The following is an 8,979-nucleotide window of genomic DNA, read 5'->3' as shown; positions in this document are numbered from 1 at the left end:
GTGTTAGACGCGTCGATGAGGTCGAGGAGCGGGTCATGGTGCGCATTATGGACCAGCCAGTTGTCGTAGGCCCTCCTCCCCACCACGAACGCGGGGATCTGATCCCAGTTCACAGCTCCCCTCGAGTAGATGAAGAAGTCCTGCGCATTGTTCTGAAACACCCTCCCCAGCTGTGAGAACTTCTCCACCGCCTTGTCAGAGTGCAGCTTCAGCCCTTTGGGGCACTCGACGTTGGTCCTCTTTCCCACTATCATCACCCCCTTCCTCCTCCCCGACCGCACCGCCATCTCCCACTTGCTCCTTACTTTGATCAGCGTGTCTGCAAGGCTCCTGGTGAAGACAATGTCCCCGTTCACGTACGCGTCGAAGACGAACGGCTCCGGGTCCCCACATCGGCCAGTCGTGATGTTGGCGATGTGGCGGTACATGGAACCAAGGTAGGGAGTACCCGCAGGGTTCGTCTCGAACTGGGACACGACCTTGACGTCGTGCTGCATTGCCTTGACCGTCCAGTCCTCCGAGCGCGAGAAGAGCCATGGCTGGATCCCGAACTCCCGCAGCCTCTGGTACGACCGCAGCACGTTCTCCTGCGCCGTCTGCTTCCTGTTGTCGTGCGAGTTCTCGATGAAGGTGGTGAAGAGGTTGAGGACAACCTTGCAGGGCTCGAGCTCGAAGTGGGGCCCATTGTCCTTGTTGTCCTGAGCCTGAATATCTTCGATCGTCACAGGTCGGGGGGAGAGAGGAACAGGGTCCTTGGGCTTGCTAGCGTCCGGGCTCGGAGCGGGCGCTCGGATCGCCGTGGGGAGGATGACGGAGGGAGTCATCTTGACGGTCTCCGGTGTGAGCGTTGTTGCCAGCTCTGGCATGCTCCTCCCCTCCTTCCTCCCACTTCGAAGGTGGAAGGCAACGCGATCATGGATGTCCCAGCGCGTGAAGAACTGTGCGTGATCCGTCCTCCCGTGGTCCCACTCGTGGCCTCCGACTTGCTTCCTTGTGACAGGGTTGATCACCTGCTTGTTCCAGTCATTGTCTACTCCCTTCTTGTGACCAGCCAGGTTGCCATCAGATGCTGTGAGGTGAAGGGCGAGGACCGTGTGGGTCGCGTCGATCATGTCAGCTTCATCCTTGTGGAACATGTTGTCCACAAGCCAGTTGTCGTATGCTCTTCTTCCGACCGCAAACTTGGGCATCCGATTCCAGTCCACAGTCCCTCGCAGGTAGGCGAAGTAGTCTATGGCATCGTTCTGGAACAGATGTCCCTTCTTCGAAAACTCCTCGACTTCCGCGTCGGACTTGAGTTGTGTGTCAAAATAATCAACGTTGGTTCTCTTCCCGATCACCATCACCCCCTTCCTCCTCCCCTGACTGATCTCATGCCCCCACACCCTCCTCACTTCCGACAGCGTGTCCGCCAGCCCCTTGGTGAACACGATGTCGCCGTTGGTGTAGGAGTCGAACACGTAGCGGGGGTACGGGGTGCAGTGCTTCTCAGTTATGTTGCGAACAGTCTCGTACATGTGCCCGAGCAGAGGAGTACCATGACGATTCGTTGCGATGTCCGACACCACCATCACATCGTGCTCCATCGCTTTCTTGGTCCACTTCTCGGATGTGGTGAAGAGCCATGGCATTACCCCATGCTTCCTCAGCCTCTGGTAGGCCCTCAGGACGTTCTCCTGCGCTCCGATCTTGCGGTTGTCCCCGTTGTCGATAAAGGTGGTGAAGAGGTTCAGAACGACGTCGCACTCCAGCATCCCCTCCGCCCTATCTTTCTCCATGCTCAGTTTCACCGGCCCATGTACCTTGGCGCTTTCCTGCATTGTGGCGTTGCCGCCGCCGATGAGCCCTGAGATGCCGCTCCAAGAGAATCCGTCCATGGGAGAGACATGCAGAGACAGCGCATTCTTGCTCGAGTCGAAGACAGCAGGGACCACCTCCTTGGACTGCGAGAACTGACCAAACGACTGGAGAAAGTCGAACCGGCCCACCGCGCTTCGGATCCCGCCAGAGTCGATGGAGGCGAGCTCTCGGTACCTTGCAAACCCTCCAACCAAGACGATTGTCAGGAGCATCAGGATCATATACCGCCGTACAGGCGTTCCCAGTCCGAGATTCATCGTTACGCTCTGCCTAAGAGTAGCTGTGGTCTACGGAATGCGATAGATCCAGACCAGCAGCACGGGAGAGCTGCAAGACCAGGGAGGATGCGTTATGTCGTGCAAGAAAGAATCCGATGCGAGTTCATCCCACAGTTTCTCCCGCTTTCAAATAACCGTCTTCGGCTCGCCTGCTGGGATCTTCAATGGACTGGTCAGGTACGTCAACCCTACGCAGGTGGCACAAGAAGCATGGTTTCCGCCATCGCGGTCGATTCCTCTCTTGTCCTCATCGCTGACAGTCTGACTTCCTCCTCCCTCCTGCTGCCAATCCTCACTCCTCGCCTCCCCCCTTACATGCCGCCGCCGCCATTCTCGTGACACCACCGGTCCCAGGACTACCCACCTAGTTGAGTAATGACCCACACCAACATCAGGTATACCCCATTTTATCCCTTATTTTTTGGCTATAGTACCCTATAATGTTTTGTTATTTTGTACCCCTACCCACTCCAACTTGCTCCCACCCCCTTGATTATCACACCAAACGTCTAGTACCCCCTTCCTTGCCGTGCTTCACCCCCACCTAGAATTATTCCAGTACAATCTGGCTTTTATTTTATAATATCTAATACTAAAAAACACGCCAACTCTGAAATCCCTCCTTTCCCTGCCGGTTGACCCCAACTTGCTCCTGCCGGTGGAACCATGGGGTAATAAGTACCCCTACCTCATGCAAAACCACCTACCCCCCTTGGAATCCTAAAATCCTACCATACTTGACAGGGGGGACCCACCCTTGTAGTCCAATGCTTGGGTGCGGCTACCCTACCCGACACCACATAAAGGAATTATTTTAGTCAACTCATTACTAGATTCGAGCTCGTACTGATTTTAACTTAACTTCGAGTAAATGGAGCGCCGCTCAGGCCAATGTCGCATCAAGAAGTTCTGAATTTTCGGCGCGCGGCCCGACCGGCCGGGCGGCGCCCGGGCCCGGCCCGACGGACCCCGCCCTGGCCCATCATCATTCCAACGACGTCGAGAGTGGGCTGACGAAAGATTAATCTTTACTCAAAGTTAAGTTAAAAATCAGTACGAGGACAATCAGGAGAGTCGAGGAGGCTTGACCCTGACACTGTCGCACAGGCCAAACGGCGAGAAGAGAAAAGACAGCGAGAACCAAACCTAATCCTGCCGACTGCTGTCCCCCAAACTTAACTGATTAATATTGTCCTGGCCCCGGACTCCCAGCATCGCGGCATGACATGGCCAAAGACCTGCCTGGTCATTTGGTTGCTCGGAGAACGGGGGGTACTCTCATAGTAAATGGCTACGACGAATAGGGGTAGGGTACTCGACAGCTGCATCCCAGCATGGCGAAAATGGACAGAAGCGCAGAGCTTGTAGTTGACTTCGAGTCACTTCACTGGGGCATATCTGCTCGTCTGAGGGATGAAGGCTGTTTTGCTTTCCCAATCGTTGTCAATCGAGTCCATCCAGACTCTGAAGCCAGCGCCAAGGGTGTGAAGGAGGGCGATCGGATCGTCAAGCTCGAGTATGACGATACTATTGAGTACATCCGACAGGATGGCAGACACCCCAAGCTGCTTGCCGGAGGGGCGTGTAGGGTGACCCTCGTCCGCATCCTTCGAGACATCTGTGCTTCCTGCGGGGCAACCGGCATGCAAGTGATAGAGCAGGAAGGATGTATTGTATGCACCAACTGCGGTGTAATGCATAGAACCTCTATCCGCGAGCATTCTTTTGCTGATATGGGCATCGTCAGTGGAGAAGGAGGTACGAAAAAGAGGAAGATCGAACCCGAGGCTGCACGCGACATCCAGCGAGCGAACCAAAAGATTTGCAAGGAGTCTGACCCATATGAAGTGAAGCTGAAAGAGTTGATCCAAGACCTCGGTCACAAACTTGAGGTCTCTGAGCAAGTACTGCAGCAGGCTCTTGTCTTCGCCGCATCCATACCTCGCAACAAGCGCGAACAAGAGTCGGTTGCATCAGCCTGCCTGTATCTGGCTTGCAAAGAGCTCGCACAGAGCAGGACGCTTCGTGAGATATGTGCAGCAACGGGAGCAGTGTACTCTAAGGTCAGCAAGTTAGTCCTAAAGCATGGGCAGGGCACCAAGCCCCAGTCGTTCAAGCATCATCTTGATCGTTTCTTGGGAAGCCTCCAGCTCCCCTTCAGCTACGCAGAGGAAGCATTGAAGCTGCAGTCTGACAAGCAACTTCAAGGAGCTCCAGCCACAGTTGCTGCCATCGTCATCTACAAGGTGTGGGCAGCAAAAGCTCCTGGCGCTGCGGATATCGCAAAAGTGGCGCTTGCTTGCGGGGTTAGCCCGGCTTACCTAAGAGAGAGAGTGGCAGAAAAGTGATCCGAGCTCTCCTGGGGCTTCCCCGCCGTGTGAATACCGTACTTCAACATGCTCCACTCTCAATGCATTAGGGACCTCTGTTAGACCCTAAAGTGATCATCATCGGATATCCCGGAGTGGCTTATCACAGCGCTGCATTGCCAGGATTTCCGCTGCAGAACGGCAGTGCTCAGCTAGGCCGCTGCAACTTCCGTTCAACTTGGCAAGTTCAGTACCCAGCGAATCATCAGAGTCTTCCGATTCCCGAACAAGACTTTAGCACTCTGATGGATCGTATGCCAGCCGTGCCAGTCAGATAGCGCCGAGTTAACAAAAACTCTCCCGTAAACCAAAACAACTCTTACGTGTTTTCAAGGCGGCAATTTAGTTCACTGAGAGACGAAGAGGAGGCCTTCCTAGCCCGGTCTTGCTAAGGTCCCCTCATGTCTGGATGCTTGGATTTCACATCTTAGCATACAGTCTATCTCTCATGTGCTCCTCAATATCATCCGTTTTTGTGTGCATTAAACTCGCCGGAGTCGGTCTTGAGCAAAAACTGTCGCGCTCTCGGCCGGCCGACTCGGAGCCGGGCGGCTTCCGCACGCCGGGTGACTCCGATCAGCCCACATGACGTCCGACTGAGCCGGCGGGCCATTGCAATTTGAGCTAGATGCTAGTACCCTCAAGGTCTTCACTTTTCTAATTGGAGCTCTAATAAAATTTGATGATGTCTTGCACAAGTTTCCATGTGGCAATGCAGCTCAGAGCGGCAGGGCATGGCGGGGGTGGTAGTTGCAGCGAAGGAGGGAGACGGCAGAGGAGAGGAAGGGTTGGCTAGACAGGCATAGAGGCGGAGGAGAGATGGTCATGTCAGAGCTGCTGATCCTTGAATCTTGACTGCGACAAGTGCGGGGTTCTGTCAGATCCTATCAAAGAGGAAGGGAGAATGGGACTGTCAGCGTGGTCAAGGATTGGGAAGATCACCTTGAAATCCGATGCTCAGTGGCTGATTTGTTGACATGGCAGGCTCCTAGCGAAACAATGGCGGCGAATGTGAAAGGGCAGGTTCCCTGCACCTGCATTCTGCTCGACACTTCAGCGTCCATGAATCAGAGGACGTCATCCAATATCTCTCTACTCGACATGGCGAAAGCCGCCATTGAGCAGATGGTAGAAATTTTCCATTCCCACGATGTTGGTTCTCGCCATGACCTCGTTGCTCGTAGGTGCGAAGGTTTCCCAACGAGCGGCAGCACAGGTTCCTCTTGGTCACAACTCGATACGGTCCCCTACTCTATGAACTCGTACTGTCCTGACGAGATCGGTCATGGCAGGAGGAACAGTCGAAGCTGGATGGGGAGACAGCCAGCATGTGTTCCTGCAGAAGGTCAAGAGCGAAGAGGTTTTCGTTCTTCCATTGCTTAACACTGACCAGGTCAAGAACGCTGTGGCAAGAGACCTCTCGGATCTTCCGTCGGCAGTCCGCTGCTGTTTCGACCTGCTGGAGAAAGTCGTTGCTTCTCCTCCTCCTCCTTGGGTGTACCTCTGACTCCAGTCCCAGGGACGATCGACGTATGACATCGACAACTACGGACAGGTGAGGAGGAGGTTTCTTGCCTTCATGGTGACCAGTGCTGGGTACAGGGTCGATGGCCATGGATGACCATGGAAGCGGCGTCTGTGTGGATTCTGAGCGATGGATGCGACATCTCCAATGATACAGGTTGTTCTCTTTGATGGTGATGGTGATGGTGATGGTGATGGTAATGGTGATGGTGATGGTGATGGTGATGGTGACGGTGACGGTGCCGGTGACGGTGACGATGATGGTTTGTTGGATGGTGTTTATGATGATAATAGTGGCTGTGGTCAAAATTGAGGAAGGCGTTTGAGTCTGAGTCTGAGTCTGAGTCTGAGTCTGATTTGGTTATATATCGGGCATTGCATATGTGCAATCTGAGATGTTCATGGCGATGACGAAGATTCATCGAACATGACATTGATTGCACTCACAACTTGTTCTGTTGCAGGCATTCTTTCATCTTTCAATCTGCCCCGCTCAGAGGCTCCGACTTCTGCTGAGCTCTTCCTGGTTCCACTCACCTCTGTCCGACTCCTACCTCTGACTTGACTGCACACAAGGAGCCTTTCCGGTGGGACCAGCGAGTTTGGATGACCATCTTGCGTTGTCCGGGATGCGGCAGTCTACCTCAGGTATGCTTCCGCTAACCTTTGCTTTTTATAACCTCTCCTTTTCAGGAGCTGGCAAATAATCCTGGACCCGCCGGCTCTATAGCAGACATGACAGCAGGAAGGGCGCAAGTGAGACTTTCATAGCGACCGATCGGGGGTAGGGGGAATGAGAATCTTTGCAGGTGGTGCAGAACATGCGAGAGTTGATGAAGGTGGGTTGGATTCAGCCGCCGAGGAGTAACTTCCTTCAGTCAAGGACCTGACGGCTTGCAGGCTGTGGAGAGCCTGTCAAGCCGGCTGATCGCCGCGAGTGTCGGGGTCAAGATCGTCCCTCTCGAGGTAGAGCAGCAGCAGATGTTGGGCAGAGGTAGTTCATGATGTGGACGGTCAGGACGATGAGGAGAACGGGTTCAAGGATGCAACCAGGATCAAGGCTCCTCCTCAGGTGATAGGAGGGCTGCACTTGACATGACCGTTGACACGGCAGCAGGCCAATACCATCCTCGTCGTAGCCTCAAAGGCTCCTCAGTTCTGGCCGGTAAGTTCCCCTTGGATCTCGGAGTTGCGCCTGAGCGCCAGGGCAGATTCCTGACAGCACGCTGCTCACTGAGAGCGCAACGAGCATCGGTAACCACTCAGGTCACCTGGAGGAATAGCTTGCCCTGACTCACTTGTAGTCCCCCGCGCCGCACTCCCAGTCCTCTCCTACAAACTTGTCTGCGGTCAGTAGACCCGCCTCCTCCCTCCACTTGCTCACTGTCAGCTGCAGGAACCGGCGATGGTCAAGGAGGAGAAGGTCAGAAAGATCCTGCGCACGACCACACGATCCTTTTCCCAGAGTTCTACGAGGTCGAGGTAGCCGGCTCCTTCCTTCCGCCCCGACACGCCTGACCCTCTCTTCAGCCCTGTGCTGTCACCGACTACCTGCGCGAACGCTGCAATGCTCTGAAGAACCCGCGTGTAAGAGGAGGAGCTGGGGGAGAGACAAAGGAGAAGGGGGTGTGATAGATAAGTGGAAGAAGGAGCAGGAAGAGAGGGAGGAGCAGGAAGAGAGGGAGGAGGAGGAGAAGGAGGTTTGTGGTAATGTTGGCATTGTTGGCTGATTCTGCTCCCAGGCGATCCTTCAACTGTACGTGAAAGGCTCCTCGACGCCTTGCCCAGCTGCGGGCGAGATGCCGCTCAGCATTTCACCATGTGCTGGAGAGCCTTTCGGGTTCCTCCGGTGAGCTGAGCATGCGCCGCCTTCTAGATGTGACGGGGAACAGGCTGATACCACAAGACGGGATGGGGAGGATCCGTCCTTCGAGCAGCTCGGCAAGAGCTGGACTGCTGCTGGACTTTCCTGTCTGACGAGGTTGAGCAGGGGGTGGAGCTTGCTCTCCTGCCGTATAATTACCCCAAGGTTGTCAACTTGTCTTGTCCAGCTGGGCTCGTGCTGAACTGGTTGTGGCAGCTCTATGAGATCGTGGAGGAGCTGAGAAAACCTGTCAGTTTGACTTTTTTTCTCTGACAAGGGAGGGCTCAAGAGCTGAGAGGTTGCTGATGGCCTTTGCAGAATGCCGGGGGGATCGCAAACAAATCGACACAAACACGACAGGTCCTTCCTTGCTTTCCCGTTCTGCTCCAGTTTCCTTCAACCCTCACCCCCTCACCCCTAGCTGCTTACATCTCTCTCTGTCTCTGCCTCTGCCTCCTCTTCCTCTCCCTTCCCTTCCTCCATCTTCCCCCCTCTCCCTTCCCCATCCTCTCCGCCTTTTCTCTCGTGTCTCTCACAGTCGTGCCCTCCCTCCAAGTTTCCTCCTACCTCACCTCCTGCTGAACCCTCTCTCAGGAGTTGGAGGCTTACGTGCGATCCGTTCCGCCCTACTACCTTAAGTCTCTCAGGGTCAGCGATCGTGGCGCGACGATCTAGTGAGTTGATCTTGGTCCGCAGAAGCTGCTAAGGAATCTGGGGATCGCCATTGCTGACCGGACCGAGCCGATGCACTCACAAGTAGGAGGGAGGCGGTGGCGGCTACGGGGAGGAGTAGGGAGGGAGGGAGGGAGGGAGGGAGGGAGAGAGCAGCCGGAGGCAGAAAAGAGGGAGTGGAGCGAAGGCGTATGTGGGACGGAGACCGAGGAGAGGGAGGAGAGGAGCGCGGAGGAGGGCAGGAGCTTGTTGACCCTTCTGATGTCAATGACAGCATCTTGTTCACGCGCTCACAAGGCTCAAGTTTGTCAAGGTCGAGAGAATTTGACTAGCCTCGACGTCTGACAGCTGAGCAGGGCGAGAGAGATAAGGATAGAGACGTCACGTCCAATCAATCTCCATCAGGTCTCCT

The 8,979-nt window shown here is 55.1% G+C and overlaps 3 protein-coding genes across 3 annotated transcripts; 2 read left to right on the top strand and 1 right to left on the bottom strand.

Moving 5' to 3' along the window:
* Positions 1-1,043: 1,043 nt before the first annotated feature.
* GUITHDRAFT_151150 (hypothetical protein) lies at positions 1,044-1,813 on the bottom strand (the record flags this gene model as incomplete). The annotated part of the gene is made up of 1 exon (XM_005837351.1): positions 1,044-1,813. A coding segment is annotated over exon 1 (659 nt), but the record flags the coding sequence as incomplete, so codon positions are not given.
* Positions 1,814-3,781: 1,968 nt separating this feature from the next.
* Positions 3,782-4,486, top strand: GUITHDRAFT_135112 (hypothetical protein; the record flags this gene model as incomplete). Its single annotated transcript, XM_005837350.1, has 1 exon — positions 3,782-4,486. One exon carries the CDS (start codon positions 3,782-3,784, stop codon positions 4,484-4,486), a length of 705 nt encoding a protein of 234 aa, XP_005837407.1.
* A 1,020-nt stretch (positions 4,487-5,506) lies between these two features.
* GUITHDRAFT_135111 (hypothetical protein) lies at positions 5,507-8,895 on the top strand (the record flags this gene model as incomplete). Its single annotated transcript, XM_005837349.1, is given in 25 exon segments — positions 5,507-5,635; positions 5,692-5,749; positions 5,800-5,852; positions 5,901-5,975; positions 6,027-6,062; positions 6,110-6,188; positions 6,496-6,557; positions 6,608-6,679; positions 6,725-6,787; positions 6,841-6,870; positions 6,932-6,997; positions 7,050-7,103; positions 7,149-7,196; positions 7,243-7,297; positions 7,336-7,380; positions 7,428-7,513; positions 7,562-7,618; positions 7,774-7,880; positions 7,924-8,002; positions 8,022-8,060; positions 8,112-8,144; positions 8,214-8,255; positions 8,490-8,543; positions 8,592-8,651; positions 8,842-8,895. The coding sequence occupies 25 exon segments, from the start codon at positions 5,507-5,509 to the stop codon at positions 8,893-8,895; spliced, it is 1,536 nt and encodes a 511-aa protein (XP_005837406.1).
* Positions 8,896-8,979: the final 84 nt, after the last annotated feature.

Source organism: Guillardia theta, assembly GCF_000315625.1.
Source record: "Guillardia theta CCMP2712 unplaced genomic scaffold GUITHscaffold_14, whole genome shotgun sequence".
In the NCBI taxonomy this organism is placed as follows: Eukaryota; class Cryptophyceae; order Pyrenomonadales; family Geminigeraceae; genus Guillardia; species Guillardia theta.
The sequence above is the reverse complement of the archived record's forward strand: the minus strand, read 5'-3'. Positions and strand labels throughout refer to the sequence as shown.